General features: G+C 32.2%; 2 protein-coding genes and 1 long non-coding RNA gene across 6 annotated transcripts; 1 reads left to right on the plus strand and 2 right to left on the minus strand.

Annotated features, from left to right (window-relative positions):
* Positions 1-3: 3 nt before the first annotated feature.
* SMC1 (structural maintenance of chromosomes 1) lies at positions 4-7,619 on the minus strand. 2 transcript variants are annotated; one of them, XM_011070313.2, is made up of 20 exons: positions 7,390-7,619; positions 7,021-7,141; positions 6,816-6,915; positions 6,570-6,748; positions 6,360-6,498; positions 5,006-5,470; positions 4,427-4,855; positions 4,147-4,358; positions 3,867-4,035; positions 3,668-3,790; positions 3,478-3,609; positions 2,533-2,598; positions 2,296-2,453; positions 2,119-2,216; positions 1,729-2,033; positions 1,357-1,629; positions 1,087-1,266; positions 777-955; positions 503-680; positions 4-418 (listed from the first exon to the last, which is right to left on the minus strand). In XM_011070313.2, the coding sequence occupies exons 1-20, from the start codon at positions 7,499-7,501 to the stop codon at positions 350-352; spliced, it is 3,687 nt and encodes a 1,228-aa protein (XP_011068615.1). In that variant the 5' UTR covers positions 7,502-7,619; the 3' UTR covers positions 4-349. The 2 variants fall into 2 exon arrangements, with proteins under 2 accessions (XP_011068615.1, XP_087260075.1); XM_087403949.1 differs by having other exon boundaries at positions 7,021-7,113; positions 7,390-7,611.
* Positions 7,620-8,849: 1,230 nt separating this feature from the next.
* Positions 8,850-11,349, minus strand: LOC147910130 (uncharacterized). Of its 3 annotated transcripts, none has more exons than XR_015544386.1 (3): positions 11,218-11,349; positions 9,298-11,079; positions 8,850-9,095 (listed from the first exon to the last, which is right to left on the minus strand). It is a non-coding gene; the product is annotated as an uncharacterized LOC147910130 (long non-coding RNA). The 3 variants fall into 3 exon arrangements; XR_015544384.1 differs by having other exon boundaries at positions 9,219-11,079; XR_015544385.1 differs by lacking the exon at positions 8,850-9,095 and having other exon boundaries at positions 9,327-10,058; positions 10,288-11,079.
* On the plus strand, positions 9,358-10,722 carry LOC105154645 (uncharacterized). The gene is made up of 2 exons (XM_011070311.2): positions 9,358-9,781; positions 9,850-10,722. The coding sequence occupies exons 1-2, from the start codon at positions 9,358-9,360 to the stop codon at positions 9,861-9,863; spliced, it is 438 nt and encodes a 145-aa protein (XP_011068613.1). The 3' UTR covers positions 9,864-10,722.
* Positions 11,350-14,979: the final 3,630 nt, after the last annotated feature.

A 14,979-nucleotide genomic window follows, 5' to 3' on the forward strand; every position in this document is an offset into this window, starting at 1 on the left:
CCGTTTATTTTAGTACTTGTTTGCAAGTTTTTATTAAAGTCAAATTTTAAAATTATTTACATTGTTCACAACATACTTTATGTCTCACACTCACAATTACGGTCACATCTTTATTCTGACTTATAACATAGATGTACATGATCTGTATACGTAATTTATTAGAAAGTATAATAGCAGAAGAGTCTTACAATAATTTTAAAATAATAATAAAGAACGTAAACAAATCTAGAAATAATAATACATTATTTGTAGTATTTATATATTTTTCTTCTAAGACATAATTGAGAATTGTCAATGGCGAATATATATATATATAAAAAGAAAATGCTCTCTTTTAAATAATGAATATTTACGAAACATGTGTAGGAGATGTAGTCAAGTCGAGCGTTAATACTTTGCTCTCCAAACACTCGCCTACCTATAATTCACATATAATAAATTTAATCAACTAAAATACTGACAAAGACATATAAAATGATTTATGATCAAACAATTTACTCACATCCGGACAAATTCCGATAAGTGCATCCGCGTGCGAATAAAATTCCTCTTTCAACGATATAACAATTGTTTGCAGCGAGCTTGTTTTGTCGCGAATGTAGCTAGCCACCTTTCCTATATTAGTATTATCAAGAGCCGCATCGATTTCATCCAGAACAAAGAATGGCGCAGGCTGGAAACTATATAAGGAATATAAACGAACAGTGAATGTTAATTAATCATCCATCATATTTGAATTATATCATCAATTTTATGTTCAAAATCAAAATATGAACCTATGAATTGCAAATAACAAAGCCAGTGCAGCGACAGTTTTTTCTCCACCAGACAAATTGGACATTGGTTGAAACCGTTTGCCAGGAGCCACGCAATTATAATTAATGCCATCTAAATAAGGTTCTTCAGGATTTTCTGGTCCAAGGAATGCTTGAGCAGATTGATTCTTCGCTAGACTCTGAAACCATAATATACATAAAAATATACATAAAAATATACATATTCATATAATAAAATATATTTATATAAATTATAAATTTATCTGTACATATATAAATTTTTACATAAATTTATTAATGCTTCACAAACCTTATAAATAGGATCAATCTCGTTCGCTACGTGTTCAAAACACGCCATAAATCTATCATGTCGTTCTTTTTTCACTTTCTCGAATTGTGTCTTCGCTTTCTTTGCTTTTTTACGAGACTGCTCAAATTCTTCATTAGTCTCCTGTAATTTCTCTTTCGCTAAATATAATTTTTGAATTGCCTAAAAGAGAAAAAATTTTTATGTCTTTATAACTTTTTGTCTTATAACTTTTTACATTTATCGATATATCATTTCCAATATATTGCAAACCTTCATATTTGGAGCTTGTATGCGCTGTATTGTATTTTGTAAATCATTGATTATTTTTGTTAGCTTATCGGTTGTCTTTTTGATATCCTCTTCTTCCACATCTTTCAGATTTTCGGGCAAAAGCGTATAGTCTATAGTAATCCTCTTTTCGCGTTCATACTGTTGTTGCGTACTTACTGATGAATCATTAATTTCACTTCCGTTCGTAGTGCTCGTTTCACCTGCTATATCTTCCATATTTCCGTATAGCATAGGTATTGCAATATCTTCCATCTGAATATTGTTAAATACACTTAATGATTCAAAAGAACATACATAATATTTATAATATTATGCATGGTCAAATAATCTCACAGTGAAGACTTAACAAACCTTGCATTGCATTAAGACAGCATGTCGTTCAGCCTTCTTCTGTTCAATCTTTGTTTCAATTGCGTTAAACTGCTTCTGAGCTGCCTGAATGTCTTTTGCGATAGTTCCTACTTCACGTCTAGCTTTACCGATTTCATCTTCTTTCAGATCAACCTCCATTTTTTTAGCATTACGAGACGATTTCAATTGTTCCATTTGCTGCTCGTCATGGTCGATCTCCGCTTTTTGATTAGATTCGGTTTGTTTTGCAGATTCCAATTTATCCTCTGCATCTTGCACCGCTCGTTCCCATCGTAAAACATTGCCTATATTATAAATAATATTAATATAATGCAAAAGCTAATCACATATAGAATGTATAAAATAAAATAATATATCTTCATAGCATACTTTCTGTATCGCGCTGTTTCTCAAAATCCAATTGATTATAAATACGATTGCATTGATTATCAAATTCCATTCTTTTCTTTGCTCTTTCTTGTTGCGATCTGGAAGATTATTATACTTTAGTACCTAAATTTAAGATAATACTTATAAGACAATACTTATCTAATAATTCCTTCATACCTTAATTCTCTTTCTTCATATTGACGAATATTGGAAACTCCTATCTGTTCACAAAAACTAGCAAACACGTCATCCTCAACATTGTTCATCTTTTCTTTAATGTTTTGTATTTCTTGGTCTCTTTCAGCCATGGTTTTCTCGATAGCAGCTATTGCAGGCTGTGTATAGAAAATATTAAAATATTTTATTCAAATATGAATAAATATATGCATATATAAAATGTATCACAAAGCTTACACCAAACATGTTTAACTCGTTTTGCAGACCATCTAATTCCACTTCAAGATCCGTAATTTGTTTTTGCTACAATAAAAATTTTGCTACAATTATTCATTATTTTTTAAAATTATGTTATATTTTTGTTAAAACTATTATATATGATGCAAAAACAATATATATAAAGTAAGTAAAAAGTCCGGTGAAATATCATGAAAACAAAGTATTTTTGGAAAAAATGATTTAGACAAAAGTGGGGTTTAAAAAGATCTATACACAGATTACATTCGTTTAATCTTGAATGGTATCGCCAAGGTCAAGTCAAAGTCACATCGATTTTTTAAAACAGAAACTTTCATTTTTTATTGGATATTCTTGTTAGATCTTAAGAACACACTATAATAAAATATTTTAAATATATTTCGAGTTATAAGGTTTGAAAATTACAATACCATCAGCGTTAGTATTACACGTCCGACCATTATTCATAACTTGAATAACATTTGTCAAGATTATGGCTATTGGAAATTGTTCCTCTTATTTTCAATTTTACATAAAAATGAATTTTTAGTATAAAATTGTGAGGAACAACCTCCAATAGCCTTAATTTATATCAAAATGTGTAATTAAATGCTGTTATACTAAGGTTAAGAAAGTCACTTTGAAAAGTAAATTCTCACCATTACGCTTCACTTATTGAAAAAAGTACTAAATAACAAGTAACGCCGTAAAATTATTCCGTTACAAGTTACATTAAAAAGTAACAAGTTACAAATTGCGAGTTATTTTTTTCAGTAACGAATAACTTTTCAAACCCGTTATAAATATAATAACTATTGATTGTTTCAACTCTAGTGTTACATTATCATCATAAAAAAATTTGCAATGTTATTACCAAATCGTTATTACAATAAGGTAACTAAATAACTAAGTGAACAGTTATAGTAACTTCCTGGTAACACTTACTGTTGCAGACAAGTCGCTTTTGTTATATTTTAGACGAGTCTCTAAACCACGTATCTGAGATTCAACCGTATTTAATTCAGATTCCTTACGTGATTTTTTCAAAGATTCCCTCAGTTCTTCTGTTAATTTTTCCTATAAACAAAATTAAAATATGTTTTTACCTTTATATTATATAGAAATAAAAATATACCTTTTGCGCCTTTAATTGAGACATCTGTTTTTCATCCCATCTTTTCGCTTTCTTTGCAAGATCCAAACTACCACCAGATATTATACCAGCTTTTTGATAAAATGTACCATCTAATGCGACGCACTATAAACATTTTACACATATCATAGTTTAATTATGATTTTATAGTTTGATTTAAACAAATAATGCATATACTTACATCATATCTTGTTTTCTTGTCCATCTCATAAGCTACTTTATTTGCATCTTCAGGTGTTTCGCATACAAGAGCATTATTAGTTGCAAAGAGAACTGCTCTATCAATATCCTTCGGAGAAAAATGCAACACATCATACAATAATTTCACATTTTTAGGTTCTTGTATATTACTGCAAAATAATATATAATTATCATTATAAAGTTGAATATAAAATAAGATCTTAAAAAACATAAAATGACAAAAAGTTAAAATAAAACTATGTAATAATTTATTTATTTACCGAAGACGTTCTTTAAGCGGTTTAGCTTGTATGTAATCAAGTGGAAGAAATGTTTCCGGTTCGAGATACTGTTCCTTCAAATATTGGATACATTGTCTGGCAGTTTTTTCAGTATCTACTACAATAGCTTCCATGTATTTACCAAGTACTTTTGTAATTGCAACATTATACCGCTTGTGTATTGGTTCGCACATGTTGTACATACGATCGTACTAAAAAAAAAACAAATAAAATCATTTCATTTCAATTTTAAAGAAAGTAGTGAGAAGGGATAACGCACCACTCCAGGAAACAGACGTTTGAAATTCTCCACAATTTCTGTCTTTTTCTTGTTTCTCGATACTTCGTGCTTATCAACCTTAGCATCACCAAGTTGCTCCGAGATGTTTTCCAATTCTCGCTGCAAATTTTGAATCTTATCTTTTGACGTGCCTACGTCAGATTGCAAGTCAGCTCTAAGCTTTTTCTGATCCTCCAATGCAGCCTCCGATGTTTTTATGTGTTCCTCCAACTTTTCTACTCGTTTGAGTGCCTCATCTCGCATATGACCTTTCTGTTTATGCTTGTTTTCTATCTCGGTCTTTTTTCTACCTTCATTGTCGAGCTTATCTTGGTCTGATTTTTGTTCGCGATTGATAGAATCAAGAAGTTGAAGATATCTCGCGGATTGCTTACCAGCTTCCTCTTTTAGACGATTATATTCCTGTACCTTAAATTATTTTGTTAGTTAATTAAATAATTGCAATTATTCATAAATAATTTGCATTTTATTCATAACTACGTTTTATTAAAAAAATAGTTATAAATTAAATAACAATGTGCTTTAAGATTTCACGAATATTACGTAATTTATTTGTACCTGTTCATCTTCCAATTGCACATCTCTTCCTTGTAACTGTGATTGTCCTGCTATACTCGCTTCATAAGCAGCTTTAGCTTCTTCCACCTGACGCAATTCTTCTTGCAGTTCGTGTATATCTTTTTTATGAGCCTCGTCTGCAATACGCGCTTGAGCTAAAGATTTGCGTGCGGATTCCACTTTCTTCTGCATATGTGCAACCCGTTCTTTGGCTTTAATAAACGTTGGTCTTTTCTTTGTAATTTCTACTTCCACTTCCCTGATATCTTGCTCTATCTTAGCAAGATCTCTGGCCAATTTAGCGGCATCTTTTTTCTTCTCTTTCAACAATTCCTCAGCCTTTTCTTTCTTCTTCTCAACTTTTTCAATTTCGTGTTGTTTCTTCTTTTGAGAAACCTCTAAATTTTCAATATTCTTTTCATTATGAAATAATCGAAATAGATGTAAATCTATTTGCTTTTCCACCTAAAAACAAAAGATAAATTTTTGTGATTAACAATTATATAAGTATATACAGACAAGAAAAATAAACAGTATGATATGATAGAGGATGATAGTTAAGTACTTTAAAAGATTTCTAAGAGATGATTTCTTATCTAGATCAATATAAAAATTTCATATGAATATCCGTATATCCAAAATAGTTCAATTTCAAGGGTGTCAAAGTTGAAGGAAAAATTTCGAAATCATTGGATTATTTTGTCCAAATTTTGTGATATTTAAAAGACATAAAAATTTCATTAAACTAACTAGAATAACTAGAATAGTTTTCGAAATTTTTGAAAAAATAAAATTTTTCTTTCAACTTAAATACCGTTTATTTAATTTAAGCCATTGCATTAAGTGTAACAATGTTAATCTTGATTTCGTGTGAGGAATCATATCTTAAACTCTTTTAGATAACTCAATTATCACTGTATATATTATATAATATATACTGTAAAATGAAATAGCTTTAGCACAAAATCGAGATACTTTTGGCTCAAATTTTGACAATGTCCAGACAAACACAAGTCAACATCTAGAAAAGTCTTAAAATATTTTGAGAAGTTTTGTCCGAATTTTGCATGTGTTGTCGAGATATTTTTTTCAATTTTAATCAGTTAATCCCATTTTATAATTTTAATTTTTAATTCAATTAATATATAATATGATATTAATTAAGGGGATTCTTTTCAGTGAAATATAGAAAATTGTAATTAGTAGTTAAAAATATGTACTTTCATTTACAAAAAAATTCGATCCTTGTAATTTATATTTTTTCTAGAAAAAAGAAACATGAAAAATATTTTATGAAACCAAAAGAATTCTATGCTCCCTTAACTATTACAGCCAAATCAAGGCATATACGCACATATTCTTCTTTGAGACGTTGATATTTTTCAGCCTCTTCTTTTTCTAATTTTGCTTCTTTTCTTTCGGCAGCAATTCCTTTCTTTTTTTGATATGAAAATTGGGTTTCTTCTTCAGCTTTTAACATTTCCGTTTTTAGTCTACAATGTTATTTTTATCATTTACAAATGCGTTTCAAGTGCAATTACATATAGCGACATTTGAAACTTACCTTTCATATTCTGTTTTTAATGAACCAGAATTACTGATCTCCTCAAACAGAGCAGTACGTTCCTTTGGATTTTTCATGGCTATAGATTCAACAGCACCTTGGAATACCAAAAAATTCTTTGCTTTAACATTAATACCAAGGTGCTCCAACTCATTAAGATAAACTTGACTGGTAACAACCTATGACAAAAACACATTTCGAAGATCTTAAATGCAACTAAATAAAAGTTTTAACTACAAAACTTACATTATTATTAATTCTGTGTTCAGAAGAAGAACCTTGTACTGAACGCATAAAGCTTTTTTCAGTTCCATTTTCCAACTCAAATACAGCTGTTACTGAAGCACTATAACCAACAGAACAATTTACAGTTTTTACGTAATTCAATATGAAACATACAAATTAGAATGTACAATTTTATAAATAAATATCATGTATACATATATATTACCTTCGTGCTACTGGCATACCAATGGATGCACCATGAATCAGCTCGCTGAATCTTTTGACGCGTAGACTGCTAGTCTTCTCACCCATCACGAAACTGATAGCATCCATAAAATTAGATTTTCCTGTAGTACACATGTAACAATAACACATCACAATCACAATCTACTTATGATCTACTTATATCTTTCAGCATATAATGCCATATCTGCATTCAACGAACTCAATGACTGAATGAGTGACCTTTAGAAAATCAAGATATAACTGACTCAACAAATCTAGAAATGTATAGCTATTCCTGATAAAAAAAACTATCATTTAAGCATTGCATTCGCTGAACGCACCATTGTTGACACACAGAATGATAACCTACCGGATCCATTGGGGCCAACTACAGCCGTAAATGACTTTAGCGGGCCGATAATAAGCTTTCCTTTATAAGATTTGAAATTGTCAACTTCGATATGCTTCAAGAACGCCGGCATCCTTGAAAATAATCAAATAAAACGCATAAAACCTGAAAGTAGCGCAATTGGCGCCACAAAACTTTCAATGTAAGCAAGCAACACCCCACAATGCCCTACAATACTCGAAATACAAGAATGCCATTTCAGGGACGGTTACGACAGCGCGATCAACGCCATCAGTCGGCGGTCTAGCGCAACTAATAGCCAAATTAACTTAAGGTAGTACTAGTATGAAATGATTTTCTTAAGATCCTAAAGCCTCCTGTTTTACCGATTAAATCATGTAATTTTTGTATAACACTTTTTTTCTCTTTCACCGATGCGAGAATCCTTTTCCAGGATTAAAATATATGCATTAATATGTGTATGGAGTCTATGCCTAGAACAATCAAAAATTTCAAAATTGATATATTTTTTATCATTTCTTAGTGAAATAGCGTCTCAGCTGTCAAATCGTGACATTTGCTTGAAATAAATACTTGCAACCTGTACGAACGAAATAGTGGTTCCCAGATACGTAGTTTACGCAAACAAATAACGTCGAGTTCTTAGAATTAGACTTAGAATTAGACGCTTTATCACGACGAATTTGTTATACGAAAATTGACAAAAATGTGCAAATGCGTGTATCATAGGTTGCGTGAGATATTGATGTGATAGTATATAAAAACAGTCGCGCGGCGCAAACTCTGATGACTTCGTCGAAGTTCGAACTTCGCTTTAGGATCCCCTTAAGGGAGCCTTTATATTGACCGTAACCACAGTATATACAGTAGTGCAACTCTCCTGGGGATCAATTGTATTGGGTCATCTAAAAAGTATCCGCGGTTTTTTGTCACTAGATGTGTGTTGATGGTCATATATCTAGTGATAAAGTTCTTCCGCGAATTCTTTTTAGATGATCCAATATATCTTTACCTAAGGTGAAAATTACAAAAGTGAGCAAATTAACTAGAAAATTTATAATTTAATTGGTCAATACCTAGTAATCTCTGCTCACTTTAGTAATTTTCACCTCCTTTTAAAATCCACAATCGATTCCCTGGGAGTCGATTCCGTATCTTCAAACAAGGTTACAAAATTACAAAAGCGAGCAAATTTACTAGGTGTTGACCAATGAAATAATCAATATTCTAGTAAATTCGTTCACTTTTATAATTTTCACCTCAAGATTCAGAGCGGCACGGTTTGCGCGGTTCGTAATTACCTAATTAGTTTCTCTACCGCGTACCGCGCTTCATGTAATCGCATTCTAAGAGAGGACATGATGGCCCAAAACCTGTAACCGCAAAATGCTTGTGACGTTGCGAGCGTTAATTGCGGCGAGTTGGTTCTTCTTTCCGGCTTCCCTTTCTTTCCCTCTCTCTAGTGTTTTGCGTGTGGACCTCGTATAAGCCTTTGCGATAGATAATAGGCTCGGTAAGATTAAGAATTACCTTGTGTTCACTGCGAGATCGACATCGATTACTACTCATGTCATTCGGTAATTGTTAACGTCGTCAGATAAATACTCATAGTATATATTTTCTTAGTTTCCCGTATTCTAATCTAGCAATGCGATATCGATATCCGAGTCGTCTTATGCAATCTCTACTTTTGTAATCTATACTTTCTAAAATAAAAATCAAACTGTGTTAATATATTAAAGACTCTGACGAATATAAATCAAGTGATATAACTTATAAATTGTTGAAATTTATTTTGCAATGTAGTATTTTCTTTTAAGAAAACACACCTTGCATATGAGTCTACTACATTCATGTGTAACAATATATTTTTAGTACAGGATGCGTCAGATATTTGAGGACACTCACATATGTGCTTGTCACTTCGCAGCAATATATTTTTCTTTCTTTTTTCCTTTCAGATCATAAATGGATGGCAATAAGCTAACTCATGAAATGAAAAGACACGCTGTTATCGTCGCTATACACGCGAATCACAGCGATCTTGAAATCTCCGAATTTTTGAATCTCGCCCGATCGTTTGTTCACAAAGTTCGTCGAGAGTTAGAAGTATCTAATGGCAATGTTCAAAGTGTTGCCAAGCGCAAAACACATAAAGCACGTTCAGACACAGTTAGAACATCACAGTTTGTGCAGCAAGTCCAGGGCATTATTGATGAAGACCCTTCAAAGTCCATAAGGGCCATATCAAGAGATCTTCAGGTTTCTGAGTGCACAATCCGTCGCATTGTCCACGAAGACATCCGGTACAAATCATATGTGATGCGCAAAGGTCAGTTTATGTCTGCACGCACTCGAGAACAGCGATTCATCCGGGCACAACGACTTCTAAGCAAGTTAAAACATTCTGAAATCTCGGATATGCTGTGGTTTTATTCTGATGAAAAAAATTTTGACCAGGATCAAAAAGTTAACCGATGAAATGATAGGTGACTATGTGCTGATTCTTCAGAAGTTCCTCATGTTATGCACACAAAGTTTCCGGCAACTGTCATGGTTTTGGGCGTGGTGAGCAATGAAGGACACGTCATGCCACCGCACTTCTTTTCTCAAGGACTTCGAGTGAATGCTGCTGCCTACATTGCGGTTTTGGAAGGAGTTGTGAAACCCTGGATAGATAGCGTGCGTGATGAAAGGCCATACGTATTCCAACAAAAATATCCTATTTATTGAAAATTTCTTTCGCTTTACTAGAAACTGATAATAGTCTTATATATATATAAGACTATTATCAGTTTCTAGTAAAGCAAAAGAAATTTTCAATAAATAGGATATTTTTCATTTATTCATAAAAATAAACATTTTTATTTTATAATCTAATCTTAAAAGACAATTTACAGCTCTGTAGCATTCGGAATTAATTCTTGACACTTAGATTGCTCGAAGATCACGTGATCAAGCTCGCCATCTGTTAGCTGGCATCTCAGATTTACATTGCAACGTACTTAAAATCGTGTTACATGTTGGGCCGTCATGTCCTTTCTCAAGTTTCTCTGGTATACGTTACATATACTATAGCATTTCTCTACTTTTTCGTATGCAATACTTTTCAAGAATAAGGCCCCAGGCCTCTTATTAGCTGAAGTTTTTACACAGTTCATCTTTCTTGCTTTTCTCTCCACGTTGGAGAGAAAAAGAGAAAAGATAAACCGTGCATGCATTCGAAAGCTGAACTTCAGCAAAAAGTTCAACTAAAAAGAACAGGTCTCTTTTTTTAGATTGGAAGATTGTTTTGAGTGATCTATAAATACAGGTATTACGGATATGAACGAAGGTTTTTGAGTTTTTTAACTAATTATAGTAGTTAGAGTATGTATAATTATGTCTAAAAAAAAATTATGCTTCTTATTAATTCAGAAACGGTATAATTATACAGTTTAAGGTCCTCACTTCAAAATAAAATTAGGCTCATTCGACGCGTTTTAAATGAAAAAATCTGGCAGAAAAAAAGTGTCGCTGTGGCCCGCAAATCGAGATATTAATAAGCATTAAAGTTGACGATTATTAAGGTTAAGAAATCTGACAAGAGGCCTAGTTTCCATCGAAGATTTAATCCGGATCAGAATGTAAGAACCAACCAACTATCGAGTATTCCCTTGTTAGGATGAAATCACATGGTGCGGAAAAGAACTGCGGAATAGAGAATGCGTCATTGAAACAACAATTAGCGCTATTCAGAATAACGTAGTGTTACGTCCTGAGGTCCGACCGGCGGTAATCAATACCTGGACAAACCTAGGACTAATAGTGGATGCAAACTGTACTTACCATACGATGATTGTTTGCGGATCTTTTCAGCGGCTCCGCGGTGTTACGATCCGTGGTACGCTACGTGCGGGCTGGTTGGGATCTTGGTTGGTCGAGTCCGTCGTGGGTGAGAGGGATTGGTCCAATGCTGGCTGCCGTTCACTCGCGCGTCCACTTGGTGAGTTTAAGTGAGGAGCAATTTCATGTGATGTATGCCGATTACGTAGGGAAGGTTTCGTTGAGAAAAAGGTCACACTCGCGTATTTATCTTTGCTCAGAAAACAACTTATATATTTTACTGTTATTAAGTTGCACTAAATACATGACTAAATTTATACTACGGTTAGTATCTAACGTGATTAAAATTGACAAGGTCGAATAGAGTTTTACTTATATAATTAGATGAAGTTGCTTATACGAATAGAAATGGAAGATTGGATATAGATTCAAGTTCGAATTAGGAATTTGAGTTAGAGATGGTGTCGGTCCGAACTTTTGTCACGAGAGAGTAAAAAAGGGAACCCAGTTGAGGACTTAATCTTAACTTAACTACTACTCGGTTATCCCGAGGGCTTTTTCGAAGGATCTCCTCCCACGCTGGTGGGGCGCTAGTGGTGGGGAAGGCGTCAGGAGCGGTCTAGGCGGTTTTTGTGCCCTGTCGGTTTATTAAGATAAAGAAAGTTGTGATTCGCCTGGGGATATTTCTGGACAAGTTTTATATGTACCGTGGACGTGACAGTAGAATAATGCTGATTGGTTGCTTTTTGCAGTCGTTTTCCGCACCGTGTGATTTCACCTTTACAGTCGAACGACAGGGGAATGCTCGGCTATAGTTGGATGGTTTTTACATTCTGATCCGAATTAAACCCTCGATGGAAACTAGGCCAGAGACAAAATAAGGGCCCGTATTCAGAACGCGCTTTTATCTCTGAAATTCTACAGTATGCGTAACGTAAATTATAGCATATTAGCATGCTAACATCGCTGTAAGCGCGTTCTGAAAACGAGCCGAGGTCTACAATTGTACTGTTCCACATGGATTTCGACTTTACACGCGAAGCGACTCTCACCCTCCTCCCCTACCCCCTGCAAAGGGACGCACGACTTCTATAATTGTCTCAACTGTGACAGATTTCCTAACTTCAATAATCGTCAACTTTAATGCTTAATATTTCGGTTCGCGGGACAAAGTAACACTTTTTTCTGCCAGATTCTTTCATTTCATCCAAAAACATGTCGAATGAACCTAATTTTATTGATTTTTAAGGTGGGGACCCTAAATTGTATAATTATTCAGAAACCATTTCTTTTATTATAATTTATCAACTTCTTTTCGAAATAATTATCATATTCTATTTGATTTGTAGAAACTATGCCTTCGTGTTGTATTCCAAACTATACTAGTCATACATTTCGTTCTACACAAAAGGCATCACATATTGTATTATTACTTTCCAAAGAAGATTAATATTTGTTAGCAGTGGCTGGATGCTTATGGAAATAGAAAAAATTTAAAAGTTGAATTGGATAGATTGAGTCAAGTATTTGGAATATGTTTATCTGGAGACATAGTAGTGTCTTAGTGTTAATTTTAATAATATCTAGACCTGAAAAAAGAAGCAAGAGTAATCATTATTAATTTGAAGATAACAAGATAATGAGATGTTTCAAATAAAATATAGCAACAATCACTTTTAATATTAGGTGTTGGAATTAATTCGTAGCGTTTTACAAGTGATGGGAAGTACTTTCATTAATGTATTTTTTAATGCTCATGTGAAATAAATAACATTCTTTCATTAAAAAACGCTACGAATTAATTCCAACACCTAATAATTACAATAGAGTTACTGATTGATACCTAAAAAAAGAAAGATTATTATAATTTATCATTTTGTTTCACTAATATACTTACTTTATTACATCATATGTACTTACCTTGTTGGGTGTTACACATTCATTAGAGAGAATGATATTTATCTTACATTTAATCATACTTATTAATGAAACTTGTAAAAGGAAGAATTATTGTTTGTTCAGAACATTGTGAAATTATATGACGTCATTAATTAGTCAAAAAGATAAAGACATCATTATTACACAGGTATTCTTAAACAGGTCACATGATGTCAATAATTTAAAATGATTAACTATCGTTAAAATAACGACAGTTTGCTACCTTGGATTGTAATCTAAAATTATTGTATTTAGAAAAAGATGGGTATATATTAATCATATACGAGCTAACTGCGCACAAGTTAATCACAGCGCTAAAAAAAACAAATTCTCTATGGAGAGATCGCTGTGATTGGTGTGCAAGGACCGACGATAGTATTAAAGACCACTCTGGGCAAATTTTTGTCCTCATAAAAAGCCTCTAAGCTCAGACGTAATTGAAGAACGTTGATATTATCGACAATTGATATAAATTTATAATTATTAACATAAATATTTGGCTAATATATTATTAAATTTATAATTTTTTATTTTCATATTATCATATAAATGCTTCATAAATAAGATGCAGACTTGTCATATATTGCTATTAAATTATAATTTTTTTTTTCTACAATTATCAACTACTCTGTTGATAATCAAATTTGGATTATATCATTAAGGTCCGGTTGCACCAACATTATTCTAATTTTAAGCGAGGTTTAAAACTCTCTTTGTCCCTGTCTTTTTTTCAATTTTAAAACGAGATAGAGAGAGTTTTAAGTTTCGCTTAAAATCAAAATAATGTTGGTGCAACCGGGTCTAAGAGTGCTGTCCCATGACAGTTGAAATCTCGGAAAAGTAATAGAGTGGGGATCAAATCAGAATTATTGAGATGCATTATTGTTCGTCTATACATATATGTACATTAAATACAAGATTATCGAAATTGAATCTATATAGTCTATATATATGAAAAAAAATTTGTTATTAATAAATAATTGTTCGATAAGTATTTATTAATATATATTGGGTCATCTAAAAAGTATCCGCGGTTTTTTGTCACTAGATGTGTTGACCATCAACACCATGTAGTGACAAAAAAGCGCGGGTACTTTTTAGATGATCCAATAAGTATTCATTTTTCCAGCATATAAATATAACTATTTATATTGTTGGGAATAAAATTGCGTGCTTGCAGCATATAAAAAATGTTTGTGGCTGAGTTCTCCATGGAACGATTTTTTCGGAAAACGGACTGTTATTCTAACCTCAAACCGTCTTTTAATTTAAAATATTTTTTATTATCTTCTGTTTTATAATAAAGAAATATCGAAATTTTATTTTTTTGCGGATTCTTCTATTATATAATAATTATCTTTTTCATAAAATGTTTAAAATAAATTTTTTGATTTTTCACAATTTTGGAAATATTAGTCCATGAGGAACCTAGCTACAAAAATTTTTTATATGCTGTCATAAGACTTTAAATCACAGCACTCTAAATCACAATTTTAAAGAAAAATCGAGTATTATTGAGTTTTAACATATTTATTTATATACATCTACGAACTAATAAATTATAAAATTAGTACTATATTATTAGTTTCTTATTTCTAATCATTTATTAACGCGAACTTCCGTAAGGATATCTTTAATAGTATGATCGTTGATGCAAGTGAATCACTCCCAAAAAAAATATTCTAAAGTAAACTTTATTGAAAATTAGAAAAAAAATCCATATTTTTGTTATTGAGACCTCTACATTTTTCAGCTTCATAATATTTAATTGTTAGACTAGACCAAAAACACAAGTTTTTAAATTTCATTTTAGTTAAGGGAATGCTG

The sequence above is a fragment of the Acromyrmex echinatior genome, chromosome 3, assembly GCF_024713525.1.
Source record: "Acromyrmex echinatior isolate Ae372 chromosome 3, ASM2471352v2, whole genome shotgun sequence".
In the NCBI taxonomy this organism is placed as follows: Eukaryota; Metazoa; Arthropoda; class Insecta; order Hymenoptera; family Formicidae; genus Acromyrmex; species Acromyrmex echinatior.